Source organism: Bos taurus, chromosome 22 (assembly GCF_002263795.3).
Source record: "Bos taurus isolate L1 Dominette 01449 registration number 42190680 breed Hereford chromosome 22, ARS-UCD2.0, whole genome shotgun sequence".
Taxonomy (NCBI): Eukaryota; Metazoa; Chordata; class Mammalia; order Artiodactyla; family Bovidae; genus Bos; species Bos taurus.
This window is the reverse complement of record NC_037349.1, coordinates 48722929-48743225: the sequence shown is the minus strand read 5'-3', so window position 1 is coordinate 48743225 and position 20297 is coordinate 48722929. Positions and strand designations below refer to the sequence as shown.

Sequence of the window (20297 nt, the reverse complement as noted above, 5' to 3'; positions counted from 1 at the left end):
GGCCCAAAGCTCACCATGGACATCGTTATCCTGTCCCCAGACGCCCTGAGTCCATATGTGACTCAGAATGGGTCAGCAAGACCAGATGCCAACTAAAAAAGATGGAGGTTCTGGAGACCTACCACCAAAGGCCTGGTGTGAGTTCAACACTCATTTGCTGGCTGGGCTGCTCCCACTCTCAGAAGCCCAATAGTGAGGACCTCTCACAACAGCCAGGGACTTCCCAGGACAGAGAACCGAGTGCTCTAGAGGACAAGTAACTTCCTGGGGTCCCCAGAAGAGCACAGCTCAACAGTCCCCAACCTCTGACTCCCATGGTTTCCTGGTGTCCCCAGACACCCTCAACCTCTTCCCCTGAAGCACACAGATTTGACACGTGAGATCTGTTGAAATAAATAGAATAAACCAGAAGTAGGCATAGCTGTGTCTGTAGCTTTTAGGCCTTGAAAAGTACTTTCATTACCTGGCCCCACCCCCACAGCACTGGCCCCACACCAGAAGGAAAACCAGCTTCCAGATCAACCTCATCAGAAGCCTGGGGCCCCATCAGGCTTCTGGAACAAAACCCGCCTCTGAGGAGCAGAGCATCTAAGAGATAAGGAGGCAAGCCTCAGTGCCAGGGGCCCAGCTTCTAAGCTCAGCTCCGCCACTTAATCCCTGTGTCAAAGGGCAAGATATTGCATTGTTCTGAGCCTCAGGTTCCTCATCTGCAAAATGGCAACGATGCCACCAACTTGCAAGACTGCCATGAGGAGTTAGAAGAAAATGTCTAGGGGTGGTATGATGTTATCTTGTTGTTGTTGTTATTGCTAATAAGTGGCCCCTGATGACCCACTTTGGGCACGTCAGCACAGATGTCAGGGGTCAACTGTGGCCAGCAACTGGCTAACTTATCCCTCATGCATTAGCTCAGCGAAGCTTTGATAGCTTACAATGTGAGAACTACTAATGTTCTTATTCACAGATAAGGAAGCTGAGGCTCGGGAAAAGTAAAGAGTGGCTAAGTAACTTGTTCAAGGTCAGGATGCAGACACCTGGCATCTTTTCTGTACCCCCAACCCCTGGGGTCTCTCCGACAATCTCAGGTAGGACTACACTCACTTGGCACAGCGGACCCAGTTGATATGCTGGCTCAGGGAGAACAGGAATTTCTGGCGATGAGTGGACCACACCTTGACTGTCTTGTCGTCAGAGGCTGTCACGAAGGACTGGCCATCACTGCAGAAATGGACGCTCCTCACTGTGGCCGTGTGTGCACGAAACACAGTTGACTCGCCTTTGCTGCAAGGATGGGTATCCAGAGTCAGGAAATCCATAAACCCGTAACAGCAACATAAGGGCACATCGAAGCTCTCCCCACTCCTCAGGACCCTCCCCAAATCAATCCAGGCCTGAGTGCCCCAGTCCCCAAAAAGGGAAGCAAGAGCCTCCCCGCCAGGAGCAGGACCCCCGCCCACCTCACCCACGTGCACGCAGCATCAGGCGGGATCCTCCCAGGAAGGCTGAGGTCAGCCCAGAATCTCCCTGCTGACCCTGAAGGGAGGGCCCCGACTGAAGCCCAGCTTCTAATGGCACCCCCTCAGAAGTTAGGCAGAGGTCCTACTGTGACCAGTCCAGCACCAGGGCCAAGACTCAGACAAGACCGTTCATGTCTTTAACTCACACGTTGGGTACCCATATGCGGACAGTCTTGTCGCGGGAGCCAGAAGCAAGCAGGTGTCCCGAAGGGGAAAAGTTCACACAAGTTACGGCGTCCTTGTGGCCGGCAAATCGGTAGGCACGGGTCTGGGGCTTCATGTGCCACACCATAAGGCACGAGTCCATGGAGCCACTGGCTGAGGAGAGAGCGGACACGTGACCCTCAGCTCGAGCAGGCTGGAGCCTCTGCCAGGAGCTGGGGCAGGGTGGGCAGCAGGGAAACTCAGCTTCATAGCCAGCTCCATCTTCTCCATCTTCAGTCACACCTCCAGTGACTGCTGAGCGGGGGTTTGGAGAGCCTGTGGCCTGTTGACTCTCTAGGCAGCAGGTCCACACAGGAACCGGCCAAGGATATGCCCATCAGCTAGCCCTGCAAAGGACCCAGGTCTCCCCAGAGACACACTCTGAGGCTCTAGAGAGCAAGTCCTCCTAAAACTGGAGAGCCAGCTCAACCCAGTGGGCTTATTACCGTTAAGAGGATCCATCAGAAGGGCCCCAAAACAGACCCCAAATGACTTTGGTTTCCTTTTAACCTCCACTGTATCATGAAACTAGCAGTTTCTGGCAGGGGACCTTGACGATGGGATGAAGGGGGAAGCTCATCCATAGAAACAAGAAAGCTGCAGCCATGTATGAACCCTCAAGTGGCCAAGAAGGGGGCACTCAGCTGTAGCATAAGGGCAGTGGGGGGGAAGGGCATACACGGCTCTGCTCCATAGCCTTCTCACTGGTGGCATCTTCAACAAGAAGGCGTGCCCATGGCACTGTGGACAGCAGAATCAGTAAAGGCCCAGGGAAATGCCACCGTTTAGGCTCATTCTGAGGCCAGACCTCAGAGGTAGACAGGGTATGGAGGGAAAAGCCCGGAACTAGGTCCTACTCTCAAAGGCTGTATGATCTTGGCAAGGTCCCCAACCTCTCTAAGCCTCACACTCCACGTGCAGAATGGAACTCAGAAAGCCTAGTGCCCAGGGCTCTGGCTGCTGAAGCAGCCTGCAGGTCTAGAGAAAGCACCTGAGTTCTCACTGTGCCCTGCGCCCCCAATGCCACACCTCCCAGGCAGAAACTCGACCTTCTCAGTCCAAGATGCCTCCTCTTACCCAGCTGCTTTGTGTTGAGACTGAAGTCCACAGAGGTGACTGCATCTCGATGGCCCTTAAAATGCCTCTCCAGCGAGGGGTCCTCCTGAGGGAGAGCCAGGGTCAAATGCGTGAAGCCTGGATGAGGAAGGGGCTTCCCTAGGTCCAAGACACTTCCTAGAACAACCAGGAGGGTTTTAAAATGCTCAAGGTATGACCCTTTATATAGGAAAATTCCAAGGAATCACTAAAAAACTATTATAATAAACAAGTTCAGCAAGGTTACAGGATACAAAATAGACAAAAATCAAGTATATCAACAATGAACACTGTGAAGAATAGAAGTATGAAAACAATTTCATTTATGATACATAAAGAAAAAACTTAGGAATAACTTAACAAAAGATGTGCAAAACACAGTGAGAACTAAAAGAAAAAATCACTGAAAAAAGTAGAAGGAGACCAGTTAAGATAAGAGGCTCCAGTTCAAGACGGAATAAAAGTATGTGTGCTCATCTCCTCCTGCAGGAACACCAAAATCACAACTAGCTGTTGAACAGTCATCGACAGGAGGATGCTGGAACCTACCAGAAAAGATATCCCACGTTCAGAGACAAAGAAGCCAAGGCGAGACAGGAGGAGGGGCACAATCACGATAAAATCAAATCCCGTACTCTTTGGGTGGGTGACACATAAACTGGAAAAGAGTAATACCAAAGAAGCTCTCCCATTGTTGTGAAGGCTCTGAACCCCACATCAGGCTTCCCACCTGGGGATCCCATAAAGGGACCGGGAATCCCCAAGGAATCTGACCTTGAAGGCCAGTGGGATTTGACTACAAGACTTCCACAGGACTGGGGCAAACAGGGACTCCAGTCTTGCAGATCACAAACAAAACAAAATAAAACCCAGACTCAGAGAAAAGGAGCAATGACCCCACAGGAGACTGAACCAAAACCACCTGCTAGTGTTGGAGGGCCTCCTGTGGAAGTGGATCAGCAGGAGCTCACCACAGGCACGGGCACTGGAAGCGGCAGTCTGGGAAGGTTCCCCTTGTGGTGAAGCCTCTTGGAGGTCTCTATTAACTTGATTATAGACCCCTCGGCTGGGTCCCCTCAGGCCAAACAACAGGGAAGGAGCACAACCCCACCCATCAGCAGATAGTAGGATTACAAAGCTTTACTGAGCAAGGTCCTGCCCACCAGAGCAAAACCCAGTTTTTCCCATCACCAGTCACTCCCATCAGGAAGCTTACACAAGCCTCTTAGCCTCCACCATTAGAGGGCAGACAGAAGCAAGAAGAAGCACAATCCCACAGTAACTAAAACAAAACCCACATTACAGAAAATTAATCTCGATGAAAAAGCAGAAAGGTATGTCCCAGGTGGGGAACGGATGGGGAAACAGTGGAAACAGTGTCAGACTTAATTTTGGGGGGCTCCAAAATCACTGCAGATGGTGACTGCAGCCATGAAATTAAAAGACGCTTACTCCTTAGAAGGAAAGTTATGACCAACCTAGATAGCATATTCAAAAGCAGAGATATTACTTTGCCAACAAAGGTCCGGCTAGTCAAGGCTATGGTTTTTCCTGTGGTCATATATGGATGTGAGAGTTGGACTGTGGAGAAGGCTGAGCGCCAAAGAATTGATGCTTTTGAACTGTGATGTTGGAGAAGACTCTTGAGAGTCCCTTGAACTGCAAGGAGATCCAACCAGTCCATTCTGAAGGAGATCAGCCCTGGGATTTCTTTGGAAGGAATGATGCTAAAGCTGAAACTCCAGTACTTTGGCCACCTCATGCCAAGAGCTGACTCATTGGAAAAGACTCTGATGCTGGGAGGGATTGGGGGCAGAAGGAGAAGGGGACGACTGCCGGGAGTAGGAGCTCTGCCCGTGGCAAAGGTCATGAGGAAGGAAGCTCGGCATACGCAAAGGCGGGATCGAGCCTCAGGAGTCCCCCTGGAAATTCTCGAGCATCTACCCCCAAAACCAGAGTCTGCCTACTTTCTGCTTTGTGCTCTCACCTACACCTCTGACTTTACGGGGGGCTGTCCCCCACTACCTCTCTCTGAAAAAAAAGAGTTAACTTACAGCTCCAGTTAATAAAGTTCCTGGGTGTGATAGTGTTTCAACCTACAAACTCCTTTGGAAGTCCTCTAGCCTGCCTGAATAGGTTTTTCCGGCCACATGTGATTGCTCAGAGCCTCCCAACTGTGAGAGGCATGAGATGTTCTAAACTGTCTAAATACAGATTCCTTTGAGCAGTTAAAAGATTGATTAGAAATTGTATTGGTGAAGGGTTTTTCACTTGTTGGGCCAATGTTTGCTGCTAAGTCTCCATATCCCTTACCTGCTGTGTCTCTGGCAGTGTATTGATTAATATAATTGGTGTAAGTAGTAGCTTTAATGTTTGTACCTTTAGAGAAAAATAAGTTTTCTGAAGAAAGGGTCTTAAAATGTTAACAGGCCTCCGGGCCAGAAGATGATCCAAATCACCTAAACTTTTGCATATGATAAGTTTGCAGGAAGAAAGCCTGGCTTACTGCATGACTCTACCCCTTCCCCCATTATCCTCTATGCATAACTTAAGGTATAAAAACTACTTTGGAAAATAAAGTGCAGGCCTTGTTCACCAAAACTTGGTCTCCCCATGTCGTTCTTTCTCTCACCTTCTGGCTGAATTATTCAGCGTCTTTTCTCCACTGAATTTCCTCACTGAGCTATCCTTATTTCAGCCTCTTTTCTCCACTAAATTTTCTCACTGAGCTATCCTTATTTAACCACTCTTTATATCCTTAATTAAGGCTTAATTAAGCAATTATTTCCTGATCCTCGCCCCGCTTCAAATTCCCTGGATCCACCAGGGCTGGACCCCAGCAGATAGAGGATGAGATGGCTGGATGGCATCACTGACTCGATGGACGTGAGTCTGAGTGAACTCCAGGAGTTGGTGATGGACAGGGAGGCCTGGCGCTGCGATTCATGGGGCTGCAAAGAGTCGGACACGACTGAGCGACTGAACTGAACTGATGTCCCAGGTGAAGGGACAAGACAAAATCCCAGAAAAACAACTAAATGCAGTGGAGATAGGCAACCTTACAGAAAAAGAAATTAGAATAATGACAGTAAATATGATTCAGGATCTTGGGAAAAGAATGGAGGCAAAGATTAAGAAGATCCAAGAAATGTTTACCAAAGACCTAGAAGAACTAAAAAACAGACAGACAGAGATGCATAATAATACACTGGAAGGAATCAACTGCAGAATAAATGAGGCAGAAGAACCGATAAATGATCTGAGGACAGAATGGTGGAAATCACTGCCACAGAACAGAATACAGAGACAAGAATGAAAAGAAAGGCAACCTAAGAGACCTCTGGGACAACATTAAACGCACGAACATTTGCATTATAGGAATCCCAGAAGAAGAGAGAAAGGACCTGAGAAATTATTTGAAGAGAGAATATCTGAAGACTTTCCTAACATAGGAAAGGAAACAGTCAACCAAGTCTAGGAAGCACAGAAAGTCCCAGGCAGGAGAAACCCAAGGAGGAACACCCCAAGACACATAGTAATCAAATTGACAAAAATTAAAGACATAGATAAATTACTAAAAGCAACAAGGGGAAAATTACAAATAACATACAAGGGAATTCCCATAAGGCGATCAGCTGATTTCTCAACAGAAACTCTACAAGCCAGAAGGGCTTGATATATTTAAAGTGATGAAAGGGAAGAACCTACAACCAAGAATACTCTATCCAGCAAGACTCTCCTTCAGATTTGATGGAGGAAACCAAAAGCTTTCCCAACAAGCAAAAGTTAAGAGAATTCAGTACCATTAAACCACCTTTACAACAAATGCTAAAGGAACTTCTCTAGGCAGGGAACACAAGAAAAGGAAAAGACCTACAAAAGGTAAACCCCAAATACCTTAAATGTAAATGGATTAAATGCACCAACCAAGAGACACAGACTGGCTGGGTGGATGAAAACAAGGGCATGTATGCACTTTCATTTACCACATCACTCTGCTTGACCAGCCACCGACCCACCACCACCTCCCCACCCCACCCCACCCTCGCCAGAAACTGTATGTAATTATTTTATATTGTTAAGTTAATCATGTTCCCATATGGCTTGCAACTGTAATTATCATTTGTTTTTGTCTGGCTATTGATGGTGAAAACCCATAAACATCTTTTACTAATGTGATTATGTAACGATTACTCACGTAATACTATTTTATCATGACTGGTCAACAGAAAAATAATAGAACTCTACCACCAAATTAGGATCTAATAGAAAAACCGGTAAAATCCACTTTTTGAAATCCAGATGCATAACAGAATTACTTTGAAATTTTTTGAAAAACACAAATGCTCAGGTAGTGCTTTTTTTCTCCAGAGCTCCAGATGTTTCTAATGAGCAGTCATGTTTAAAAATAACTGGACTATATGACCCTGTTTTGTCAGTTTTCATTCCGATCCCAAAGACAGGCAATGCCAAAGAATGTTCAAACTACTGCACAATTGCACTCATCTCACACGCTAGCAAAGTAATGCTCAAAATTCTCCAAGGCAGGCTTCAACAGTATGTGAAACATGAATTTCCAGTTGTTCAAGCTGGTTTTAGAAAAGGCAGAGGAACCAGAGATCAAATTGCGAACATCCACTGGATCATAGAAAAAGCAAGAGAATTCCAGAAAAACATCTACTTCTGCTTTATTGATTACATGAAAGCCTTTGACTGTGTAGTAGTCAAGTAGTGAAGTCATTCAGTCGTGTCCGACTCTTTGCGGCTCCATGGACTGTAACCTACCAGGCTCCTCAGTCCATGGAATTTTCCAGGCAAGAGTACTGGAGTGGGGTGCCATTTGATCACAGCAAACTGTGTTTCAAGATATGGGGATACCAGACCACCTTATCTGCCTCCTGAGAAATCTGTATGCAGGTCAAGAAGGAACAGTTAGAACCGGACATGGAACAACAGACTGGTTCCAAACTGGGAAACAAGTATGTCAAGGCTGTATACTGTCACCCTGCTGATTTAACTGATATGCAGAGTACATCATGTGACATGTCAAGCTTGATGAAGCACAAGCTGGAATCAAGATTGCAGGGAGAAATATCAATAACCTCAGATACACGGATGACACCGCCCTTATGGCAGAAAGTGAAGAACTAAAGAGTCGCTTGATGAAAGTGAAAGAGGAAGTGAAAAAGCTGGCTTAAAACTCAACATTCAAAAAAACGAAGATCATGGCATCCATTTCCATCACTTCATGGCAAATAGGTGAAAAACAATGGAAACAGTGACAGATTTATTTTCTTGGGCTCCAAAATCACTGCAGATGGTGACTGCAGCCGTGAAATTAAAAGACGCTTGCTCCTTGGAAGAAAAGCTATGATCAACCTAAACAGCATTTTAAAAAGCAGAGACATTACTTTGCTGACAAAAGTCCGTCTAGTCAAAGCTACGGTTTTTCCAGTAGTCATGTATGGATGTGAGAGCTGGGCTATAAAGAAAGCTGAGCACCGAAGAACTGATGCTTTTGAACTGTGATGTTGGAGAAGACTCTTGAGAGTCCCTTGGACTGGGAGATCCAACCCGTCAATCCTAAAGGAAATCCCTCCACCAGGAAGGACTGATGCTGAAGTTGAAACTCCAATACTTTGGTCACCTGATGCGAAGAACTGACTCCTTGGAAAAGACCCTGATGCTGGGAAAGATTGAGGGCAGGAGAAGTGGATGACACAGGATGAGGTAGTTGGATGGCATCACCAACTCGATGGACATGAATTTGAGCAAGCTCCAAGAGTTAATGATGGAGAGAGAAGCCTGGTGTGCTGCAGTCCATGGGGTCGCAAAGAGTCGGACACAACTGAGCTGAACTATATGATGATCTATTATTTCTATCTGGTTTGTCTCACTTTTCTATTTCATATTCAGTGCTCCCATTTCATTCAGTTTATGTTCTCCAATTTCTCCATCTCTTTTTTTTTAATGTTCTTTGTGAAGTCTTTATCTAGTAGAAAATCTTTTGTATACATACATATAAAAATATACAAATATATAATATATATATTGAAGAAAATTTATGAATTTTTCCTAGTTTTTTTCACTTATCCTATTTCATATTCAGTGCTCCCATGTCATTTAGTTTATGTTTTCCAATTTTTCCAACTCTTTCATTTCTTGATGTTTTTCTCAAGCCTTTATCAAGTTATCAGGTGTAATAGAAAAACTCTTGTATATATATAATAAACAATACATACATCTATTTTATAAAACTTAGGAATTTTTGCCTAACTAAAAAATTTATGACATTTTGATTCCTCTTGTTTCACTTAGTATGAAATGTAACACAATATATCTAATTTTTTTAAAAGATATGCAACAAGCAACAAAGGTTTATTGTATAGCACTCTACAGGGAATTATAATCAATATTTTGTAATAATATGATAAAAATAATTTCAAAAATAGTATGTGTATATGTATAACTGAATCACCAAAAAAAAGAATTCTATTTTTTGGAATTTAGTAATGTTTATCTTTTTGCCAGTTTTTTTAAATGTCCTATGTATGACATACAAAATTTTAAATATTTGTGTAGGATGTAAGATTAAATTAACATAAATAGAAATCTATTATATTTAAATTATTAATGACATTATTCAAGATGCTATATTTTCTGCCCTTGATAAAACAGTCTCAGAGAAATGTTAATATATCTCACAATTATTATATATATATATATTTTTTCCCTTTATTTCTTCAATTTTTGCTTTATGTTTGCTTCTTGTTATTGGACTTCCCTGCTTTATGTCTGCTTCTTGTTATTGGACTTCCCTGGTGGCTCAGATGGTAAAGCGTCTGCCTACAATGCGGGAGACCCGGGTTCAGTCCCTGGGTTGGGAAGATCTCCTGGAGAAGGAAATGGTAACTCACTCTAGTATTCTTCCCTGGAAAATCCCATGGACAGAGAAGCCTTGTAGGCTACAGGCCATGGGGTCACAAAGAGTCAGACATGACTGATCGACTTCACTTTCACTTTTTTGTTATTAGATGTCTAATGGTTTATGATGTCTATCTTGTTTGTGAATCATACCTTTTGTCATTAAAAACATTCATCCTTGTTTTATTTAAAAATACATTAATTTTTTAAAAAGATCCAGATAAATGGAAAGATGTCCCATGTCTATAGTTTGGATAACTTAATATTAAGATGCAATACTCAAGTTGATCTAAACAGAGTCAATGCTGCTGCTGCTGCTGCTAAGTCACTTCAGTCGTGTCCGACTCTGTGAGACCCCATAGACCGCAGCCCACCAGGCTCCCCCATCCCTGGGATTCTCCAGGCAAGAACACTGGAGTGGGTTGCCATTTCCTTCTCCAATGCATGAAAGTGAAAAGTGAAAGTGAAGTCACTCGGTCGTGTCCGACTCTTCGCAACTCCATGGACCGCAGCCTACCAGGCTCCTCCGTCCATGGGATTTTCCAGTAAATAGAATCCCATAAAAATCTCAGGTACTTTTTTTTTTTTTTTTTGGCAGAAATTCACAAGCTAATCTTAAAATGCATATAAAATATAAGACAGCCAGAATAGACAAAAATTTTTTTTAAAAAAAGGACTTCTCTTGTGATCCAATGAAGAATCTGCCTACCAAAGCAGGGAAAGAGGCTCAAGCCCTAGTTTGGTAAGATCCTACATCCTGCAGAACAACTAAGCAGATGCACCACAACTATTGAGCCCATGCACCTAGAGCAACAGGAGAAGCCACCGCAATGAGAAGCCTGTGCAACGCAACTAGAGAAGAGCTCGTGCTCACAGCAACTAGAGAAAACTCATGTGCAGCAATAAGACAAAGCACAACCCAAAATACGTTAACCAGTTAAATTAATAAAGCTTTTAAAATAAAAATAACGTATAAAAAAAGAGGGGTGCTTCCCTGGTGGTCAGTGGTTAAGAGTCCACCCTGCAATGTAGGCAACACGGGTTTGATCCCTGCTCCGGGAAGATCCCACACACGGAGAAGCAACTAAGCCCATGCACCACAACTACTGATTCTGTACTCTAGAGCCCAGGAACCATTACTCCTGAGCCTACTTGCTGCAACTACTGAAGCTCGTGTGCCCTGGAGCCTGTGCTCCGCAACGAGAGAAGCCAGTACAATCAGAAGCCCAAGCATCACACCGAAGAATAGCACCTGATCTCGGCAACTAAAGAAAGCCTGCGTGCAACAACGAAGATCCAGCACAGACAAAAACAAATAAATCTTAAAAAAAAGGGGGGGGGGCGGTAAACACTCACTATAGAAAATAATCTGGTAGTTTCTCAAAAAGTTAAACATAGGACTTCCCTGGTGGTCCTGTGATTGAGAATCTGCCTACAAATGCAGGGGACATGGGTTTGACCCCTAGTCCAGTAAGATTCCACATGCCACAGAGCAAATAAGCCTGTGTGCTACAACCCCTGAGCCAGTGCTCTAGCACCCTTGAGCCCCAACTACTGAGCTCACGTGCTGCAACTAGTGAAGCCCACGCTGTGCTTAGCCACGAGAGAAGCCACCAAGCTGAGAAGCCCACACAACCCAACAACAACAGCTCTCGCTCCCCACAACTAAAGCCATGAACACCCAGCACAGCCAAAGATAAAAATAAACACATCATTTTTAAAAAACTTAAACACAGAATTATCAAATGACCCAGCAACTGTAGGTAAATACCTGTAAGAACTGAAAGCATTCTCACACCAAGGCCTGTACAGAAACATTCATAGCAGTATTAATCATAATAGCACAAAGTGGAAAAACCTTACTGTCCATCAACAGGTAAGTGGATAAACGACATGTGGTACATCCATACAACAGGATATTTATTCAGTCACGAAATGGAAACATGTACAGCTTTGAAAACATTATAAGTGAAAGACACCAAAGGCCACATTTTGTCTGAGTCCATTTATATGAAGTGTCCAGAATAAAGACAGAAAATAGATTCATGGCTGACAGGGACTGAAGGGGCTGAAGGAAGGAGATTGGGGGGAGTGGGGAAGAAGGGGAGCAACTGCTTAATGGGTACAAGTTTCTCTTTGGGGTGATCAAAATGTTCTGGAAACACAATAATGCTAACACAATACTGTGAGAGTACTAAAAACCACTTCAGAAGGGTGAATTTTATGGTATGCGAATAACATCTCACCGAATTTATTTTTTCAAAGAGAGAAAATGGGGTCTTTCAGCAACCACCACCTCAGGAATCGGATCCCAAACCCTCCATCCCACTGTGGACTAACAAGTAAAACCGAAGGTCCACCCTGAATAAGCCCCTGAGGCTTTACCACCACCTCCACTCCACCCAGCATCAGAGAAGCTGTAGCTTAGGAAGACATGGAGATAATATTCCAGACTTCTCCATCCAACAGCAATTCATGTTGGAGAGCTATACCCCAGCCACGCAAAAATCTCTCTTTACCCCAAATATCAGTAACCTCAAAGAAGCATTTTGGGGGTACCAGGGAGCCCAGCAAAACCTCCTCTTGGGGAAAACCCGTCCTTGGTGCAGAGCAAGGACTCCAAGGAACTGTAACCAGAACAAAGGTTCCCGTTCCTCATGCCCCGCTCCACCCTCAACACACCTGCCTTTCAACTAGAGAGGAAAGGGCAGCTGGGGGAGGGCGGGGAACAGAGCAGAAACGGCTCCACCTGAGCTTCTTAGAAAGAACTAGGGTAAAACAGTACCCCCTCGAGGGCACGGTCAGATCTGCCCCGAACCACCGGACCCCTGAAATCTCCCAGCACCCTCTCTTCCAACGCCACAGGCTTGCTGGTTCCTCGTTTCCCCCAAAGCTGGGGAACACCATTGGGGTCAAAAGGCCTGCTTCCCAGTCTGGGCCCTCGGCTCACGTACACAGACACCTGAGAAAGCCAACAAGCCACCACTCAGCGTCACTGACTTTCACAACCCAGCCAGAGAGTACCAGGCAGGTTGAGTTTTCAAAACAACCTCTCAAAAAGAGGGGCTTTGGAGTGCTCCCCACTGGCCTCTGGAAGGACCTGGGGCCGAGAGAGGGCAGCCTGTCACACTGACGCAGGCGTCCCGCGGGCCTAGCTTTCCCACAGGGAATAGGGTACACTCTCAACAAGCCCCCGTTCAGCCACCCGCTGCTCAGGGAAACGGAGACTGAAACTAGAGAGGCCCGGCACTGACCCCAAGTCACACCTCCAGTCAGGCCGTACTACTGTCTGCCCAGCTAGGAAGCAAAACCCGAGGGCAGACACTACTGGTTTGTTAGCCCCGGCAGCGCGAACAGGGCCTGGCTCGCAAGAGGCGTTCACCAGGTGCCCGCACTCAACACCGCCTGCACTGACCGAAACCTGGGGCCTGAGAGGACCGGCTCGGAACCCCGCGTCCGGCTAGGCGCCCGCTGTCCCCGCGGAAAGACTAAAGCTCGGGCGGCCGCCGCTGACAGAAACTTACCGGGCAGTGCGCGGTCATGGCGGGGCCGGGGGCGCCCAAGGCGCCGGAGGAGCGTGAAGGAACGGCGGCTGCCGTTGCGGCGCGTTCAGTTTCCGCGCCCCCAACCGCCGCCAATAGCAACGCGGGTCTCTTCACCTCGCCCCGCCCACCGCGGTTAAAGGAGACGCGATGCCCCAAGTTTTTGCCCGGCGACCGGAAGGAAAGCTGTAGGGCCGGGTCCACGGTTCTGCGTCTAGTGCCACCTGGCCAGTCAACTTACGGACGGCGCTGCCAAATGCCTCTGTCCACCGTCATACATTCCCACTGAGAAATTGAAAAGTCCAGGAATAAAGGGTTCCCCCACCGACCCGTAGCCAGGCTAAAAAGACCATGTACAGAGCCTTCTGGGATTGCAGTTCCAAGACGGTCCTCATCCTTGTGTCTGGAGGGTACCGGGACTACATTTCCCAAGATGCCACGAGGGTGGGACCGGGATTAACCACCCGAAACCAACGCGTTAAGGATCCCGGAAGTAGAGGGTGTGGCTCGATGAGCTTGTGTTTTCTAAAAGCGCCCGGGAGGCCGGCTTTTCTACCCTATTCAGAGCCAATTATTGGCCCTTCAGGAATTCTTTAAGTGGTTCGCTCCTCCGAACGCGCTTAAAACAAGTGTCTGTTTAAAAGGACACTAGTCACCCGGAATCACATCCGTGGAGTCGAAAGGCCTGGGATATATTCTCAGTTCTTGCCCTGATTCGCTGTGTGACCTCGGGGAAAAAGTAACTCTGCTCTGTGGACCTCAGTTTCCCAGTTTGTGATATGAGAGGCTGTTTCGCAGCCTGGCCCTCTCAGGACCCTCAGCGCTGAGTACCCGATGTAAATTACAATACCAGTTTAAAAGAGGAAACAATGCCGGGACCTGTCCACCAGAGGCCGTCCTTGCTCACTTTCTGCTGTCCTTAGACGCGCGCCCCCACCCCCACCCCAAGCTGGGCCTGATCTAGACTGGACATTTTTCAAGATTTGTGAATCTTCCATCACCTCTTCTGGTGAAGTATGGATTGTCGATACTTAAAATGAAGCAGGGCAAAGGCTAACAGTTTTGTCAAGAGAATATACTGGTCACAGCAAACACCCTCCTCCCACAACACAAGAGAGGTCTCTACACATGGACATCATCAGATGGTCAATACTGAAATCAGATTGACTATATTCTTTGCAGCCAAAGATGGAGAAGCTCTATACAGTCAGCAAAAAAAAAAAAAAAGACCAGGAGCTGACTGTAACTAAGATCATGAACTCCATATTTCAAAATTCAGATTTAAATAGAAGAAAGAAGAGAAAACCACTAGGCCATTCAGGTATGACCTAAATCAAATCCCTTATGATTATACAGTGGAAGTGAGACATAGATTTAAGGGGTTAGATCTGACAGAGTGCCAGAACAAATGTGGATGGAGGTTCATGACATTGTACAGGAGGTGGTGATCAAAACCATCCCCAAGAAAAAGAAATGCAAAAAGGCAAAACAGCTGAGAAAAGAAGAGAAGCTAAAGGCAAAGGAGAAAAGGAAAGATATACCCATCTGAATGCAGCATCCCAAAGAACAGCAAGGAGAGATAAGAAAGCCTTATGTGAACAATGCAAAGAAATAAAGGAAACAATAGAATAGAAAAGACTAGAGATCTCTTCAAGAAAATTAGAGATACCAAGGGAACATTTCATGCAAAGATGGGCTCAATAAAGGACAGAAATGGTATGGACCTAACAGAAGTAGAAGATATTAAGAAGAGGTGACAAGAATACACAGAAGAACTGTACAAAAAAGATCTTCATGACCCAGATAACCACGATGGTGTGATCACTGACCTAGAGCCAGACATCCTGGAATGTGAAGTCAAGTGGGCCTTAGAAAGCATCACTACGAACAAAGCTCGTGGAGGTGATGGAATTCCAGTTGAGCTCTTCCAAATCCTGAAAGATGATGCTGTGAAAGTGCTGCACTCAATATGCCAGCAAATTTGGAAAACTCAGCAGTGGCCACAGGACTGGAAAAGGTCAGTTTTCATTCCAATCAAAGAAGGGTAATGCCAAAGAATGTTCAAACTGCTACACAATTATACCCATTTCACATGCTAGAAGGTAATGCTCAAAATCTTTCAAGCTAGGTTTCAGCAATATATGAACCAAGAACTTGCAGATGTACAAGATGGATTTAGAAAAGGCAGAGAAACCAGAGATCAAATTGCCAATATTCGCTGGATCATAGAAAAAGCCAGGGAATTCCACAAAAACATCAACTTCTGCTTCATTGACTTCACTAAAACCTTTGACTGTGTGGATCACAACAAACTGTGAAGAATTCTTCAAGAGATGGGAATACCAGACCACCTTACCTGCCTCCTGAGAAACCTGTATGCAGGTCAAGAAACAACAGTCAGAACCAGACATGGAACAACAGACTGGTTCCAAATTGGGAAAGGAGCACGTCAAGGCTGTATATTGTCACCCTGCTTATTTAACTTATATGCAGAGTACATCATGCGAAATGATGGGCTGGATGAAGCACAAGCTGGAATCAAGATTGCAGGGAGAAATATCAATAACCTCAGATATGCAGATGACACCACTCTAATGGCAGAAAGCAAAGGGGAACTAAAGAGCCTCTTGAAGAAGGTGAAACAGAAGAGCAAAAAAGCTGGCTTAAAACTCAACATTCAAAAAACTAAGATCATGGCATCTGGTCCCATCACTTCATGGCAAATAGATGGGGAAAAAACGCAAACAGTGACAGACTTTATTTTCTTGGGCTCCAAAATCACTGCAGATGGTGACTGTAGCCATGAAATTAAAAGACACCTGCTCCTTGGGAAAAAAGCAATGACAAACCTAGACAGTGTATTAAAAAGCAGAGACATCACTTCATATAGTCAAAGCTATGGTTTTTCTAGTAGTAATGTATGGATGTGAGAGTTGAACCACAAAGAAGGCTGAGCACTGAAGAACTGATGCTTTTGAACTGTGCTGCTGGAGAACTCTTCAAAGTCCCTTGGACAGCAAGGAGATCAAACCAGTCAATCCTAAAGGAAATCAACCCTGAATATTCATTGGAAGGACATATACTGAAGCTGAAGCTCCAATAGTTTGGCCACCTGACATGAAGAGCTGACTCACTGGAAAAGACCCTGATGCTGGGAAAGATTGAAAGCAGGAGGAGAAGGGGACGACAGAAGATGAGATGGTTGTATGGCATCACCGATGCCATCCAATGGACATGAGTTTGAGCAAACTCCAGGAGATTGTGAAGGACAGGGAAGCCTGGAGTGCTGCATTCCATGGGGTCGTAAAGAGTCAGACACGACTGAGAAAATGAACATAAACAAAACATAAACACTGATTAAGATTTGGCCAGGCCCTGAGGTTTCTCATGATATCCAAGTATCTAAGATGGTGTGTGCCTGGACCTGCAAACCAGAGACCAATGCAGTGAACTCAGAGACTGACAGTGGGTCAGGGGGCGGGGTGGGGGGTGGTGAGGGGGTTGGGGGGTAGGGGGGTGAGGGGTGGGGAGGGGGGAAGAGTTGGCATGTGGAAGAATGAGTCTCTTCTTTGGACTTGAAAGGTCTGGGGCCAGACACAAGAAATAGATACATTTTAACCTTAAGAAGAAAATGGCAACCACTCCAGTACTCTTGCCTGGAGAATCCCATGGACAGAGGAGCCTGGTAGGTTACAGTTCATCCAGTTGCAAAGAGTCCGCAGGACTGATTGACTTCACTTTTCACTTTCACTTTTTTTTAACCCTAACTTCACTGTGATTTGGCTTAAAATTGGTTCCTGTATGTTAGAAGGGGCTTCCTATGTTAGAAATGTTCAGGCTCACTTAAGTTATACACTATGAAATTTTCCTTAAAACATGTATAGTATCACTTACACACATCCCAAAATTGTTCAGCACTGTTCAAATGACAGTTTTCAAGCTTTTCCATCAACATCTGCATCTTACTCAGCTATTCTCTTGCCTACTGGCCAAATACTTAAAATGAAAACACTAAGGAGGAAACAAATACACAAAACCGTATCTATTACACAGACAGATTCATTCGTTCTTGTTGTTGGTGGTGGTTTGGGTTTTATTTTTGTCCGTTGTAGTTAGAGAACACCTCTGGTCTACAAGAGTTCATAATCTACAAAACTGCATTTATAAAATCCTTTGGTAAAATGATTTTTAAATGTCAGGCTTGCTCGAAGTGAGAGGCATGGAAGATTTTACTCATCCTCTCTGGTCTTTCCAGCTCCCACTGTCTGCGATTCTCACACCTCAGGGAGGAGGAACTGAGGATGCCCCACTAGCTCTTGCTCATTTACTCACCATAAAAACGCAGAGGTCAACTCTGACAAAACCACAGACAACCTAGGATCCACCACAAGCACCACAACCTAGACACCACAAGCACAGTCTCCATAAACCAAGATTGGCGGCTCCACGTTCCATGTTCTGGTGGAGCAGACTGAACCCCGTTTCTGGGAACTCCATGGGAGCAGGGGATGCTCAGTGTTGGAAGAGCTTTAATGTTGTTGGGTGATCTCCATGTTGAGGAGGCTCAGGGAGACCTTCTTTTCCAAGCCCCCCTATGGCAGACATGTCTCTGTCCTGGTACACAGCCCCCACACAGGGCCCCCTGCAAGGGCCTTCCATCCTTGCATCATCACTCCCAGACTCCCTGCCACAAGGGACATGTGGCCCTCCTAGGGTTGGGGTGAACCAAGATGGCGCTCTGGTAGGTCTCCCTCTTGTGGGAGTGACCCCTGCAGGATGACCCTCCCTAGGAAGACCCACTGCAATTCAGGGGAACCCACTGTGAAACTGGCATGCCCCTGCAGGTCAGCCTTCTTATAGGGGAGGCCCACCCCAAAGTGGGGAGAGGTTCCATGGAGTCCCCACCCTTCAACCTCACCTAGCTCTGCTCAGCCATCCAGCAGCAGTGGCCACTCGGTATGCACACAGCTTTGGCCTGCCCTTGCATGTTGCAAACAGTGGGTAGCATGACTAGTCACCACGGCAATTCCTGGGATGATAAGGTCAGTGGACCCAGGGGACTCTGGGGCCAGTTTTCAGAAAGACAGAGCTGGACAGTAGCCACATTCCTCACCATCCACTCAAGCCAGACAGGGATGCCTCTGAGTACTTCTACCCACACCCCATAAGTATGACAAGCATGAAGCATGACCTGTCTCCCATAGCCTCAAGAAACGCCACGAGAGATGCTAGACCTCCATTTCACATTGTCCAGGGAGAGGGGAATGGGCAGGCAGCCCAACTATGTGGAGAGGGAATTCCACAAAACTGAGGCTAAACCCCCAGCCCTGGCTCTGCACACATGAGCTGGGAGAGGGAGGCAGACATTCACAAAAGGTATTAATTCAATTTGAACCATTTCCACTAGAGAAAGCTTTCCAGTAGACAATTTGAACAGGGCTTCAGAGCAGTGGTTCTCGGCCCTGGCTGCTGTTCAGAACCTCTGCAAGTGGGGTCAGGCACCGGTGTTTTTTAAAAGCTCTCCAGGTGAGTCTAGTGGGCAGCCACAGCTGAGAACTTCCTCTTGAGATGAGTGGAACCAAAAGAACTTTCTGTGATGATGAAAATGTTCTGTATGCACACTGTTCCACAAGGTAGCACTGGTCACACGTGACTGTCAAACACCTGAAATGTGGCTACTGTGCCTAAGGAATTGGATCTTAAATTTTGTTCAATTTTAATGAATTTAAATGTAAGCAGCCATATGTGGCTAGTGGCTACGATATTGGACTGCACAGCCCTAAAATAGGGACTGGCTCTGTGGCCCTGGGGGCACAGTGTCCAGTCCACAGTAGCCAGAGCAATTCATTGTCCCCATGTCCCCCTGCCCAGCTGAGGAGGGTTTGGAGTGCTCAGTTGCCCAGTTGGTTCAACTCGTTGCAACCCCAAGGACTTTTTAGCCAGCCAGGCTCCTCTGTTCATGGAATTTTCCAGGCAAGAATACCGCAGTGGGTTGCCATTTTCTACTTCAGGGGATCTTCCCAACCCAGGGATCGGACCTGCATCTTGTGTCTCCTGCATTGGTAGGCAGATTCTTTACCACTAGTGCCACCTGGGAAGCCTGAGGTTTGGAGACACCAACCCAAACCCAGGGGACTTGGGCAAGACGGAAGGATGCCAGGCCACAGCTCCTCAGGTCCCCTCACAGATCTTTGCTGGCTGCCCCCAGAGCACCCAGGGTGGGAACACAGGGCTAGATACCCAAGAAATTAGGATAATCACAGCCCTGAACTGTGGTGTGGTATAGCACCAGCAATAAAATAACTGACAATTTTCATTTACCAAGGAGTACAGCAAAAATAAGACTGGGAGCTGACTGTGGCTCAGATCATGAACTCCTTAGGGGAAAATTCAGACTTAAACTGAAGAAAGTAGGGAAAACCATTAGACCATTCAGGTATGACCTAAATCAAATCCCTTACAATTACACAGTGGAAGTGACAAATAGATTCAAGGGCTTAGATCTGATAGACAGAGTGCCTGAAGAACTCTGGACGGAGGTTTGTGACATTGTACAGGAGGCAGTGATCAAAGCCATTCCCAAGAAAAAGAAATGCAAAAAGGCAAAACAGCTGAGAAAAGAAGAGAAGCTAAAGGCAAAGGAGAAAAGGAAAGATATACCCATTTGAATGCAGAATGCCAAAGAATAGCAAGGAGAGATAAGAAAGGCTTCTTATGTGAACAATGCAAAGAAATAGAGGAAAACAACAGAATAGGAAAGACTAGAGATCTCTTCAAGAAAATTAGAGATACCAAGGGAAAATTTCATACAAAGATGGGCACAATAATGGACAGACCTGATATGGACGTAACAGAAGCAGAAGAGATTAAGACACGGTGGCAAGAATACACAGAAGAACTATACAAAAAAGATCTTCACAACCCAGATAACCACGATGGTGTGATAACTCACCTAGAGCCAGACATCCTGGAGTGTGAAGTCAAATAACCATCACTACAAACAAGGCTAGTGGAG

At 46.0% G+C, this 20297-nt stretch overlaps 1 protein-coding gene across 5 annotated transcripts in view; it reads right to left on the bottom strand.

The window, feature by feature from the left end:
* POC1A (POC1 centriolar protein A) overlaps window positions 1-13641 on the bottom strand; it is a 77013-nt gene extending 63372 nt beyond the window's left edge. The window contains exons 1-4 of one of the 5 annotated variants that reach the window (XM_059879770.1): window positions 13265-13639; window positions 2799-2954; window positions 1664-1835; window positions 1102-1281 (exon numbers count right to left, since the gene is read on the bottom strand). In XM_059879770.1, the coding sequence (XP_059735753.1) occupies window positions 1102-1281; window positions 1664-1824 (341 nt within the window). In that variant the 5' untranslated portion in view covers window positions 1825-1835; window positions 2799-2954; window positions 13265-13639. 5 annotated transcript variants of the gene reach the window in all.
* Window positions 13642-20297: the final 6656 nt, after the last annotated feature.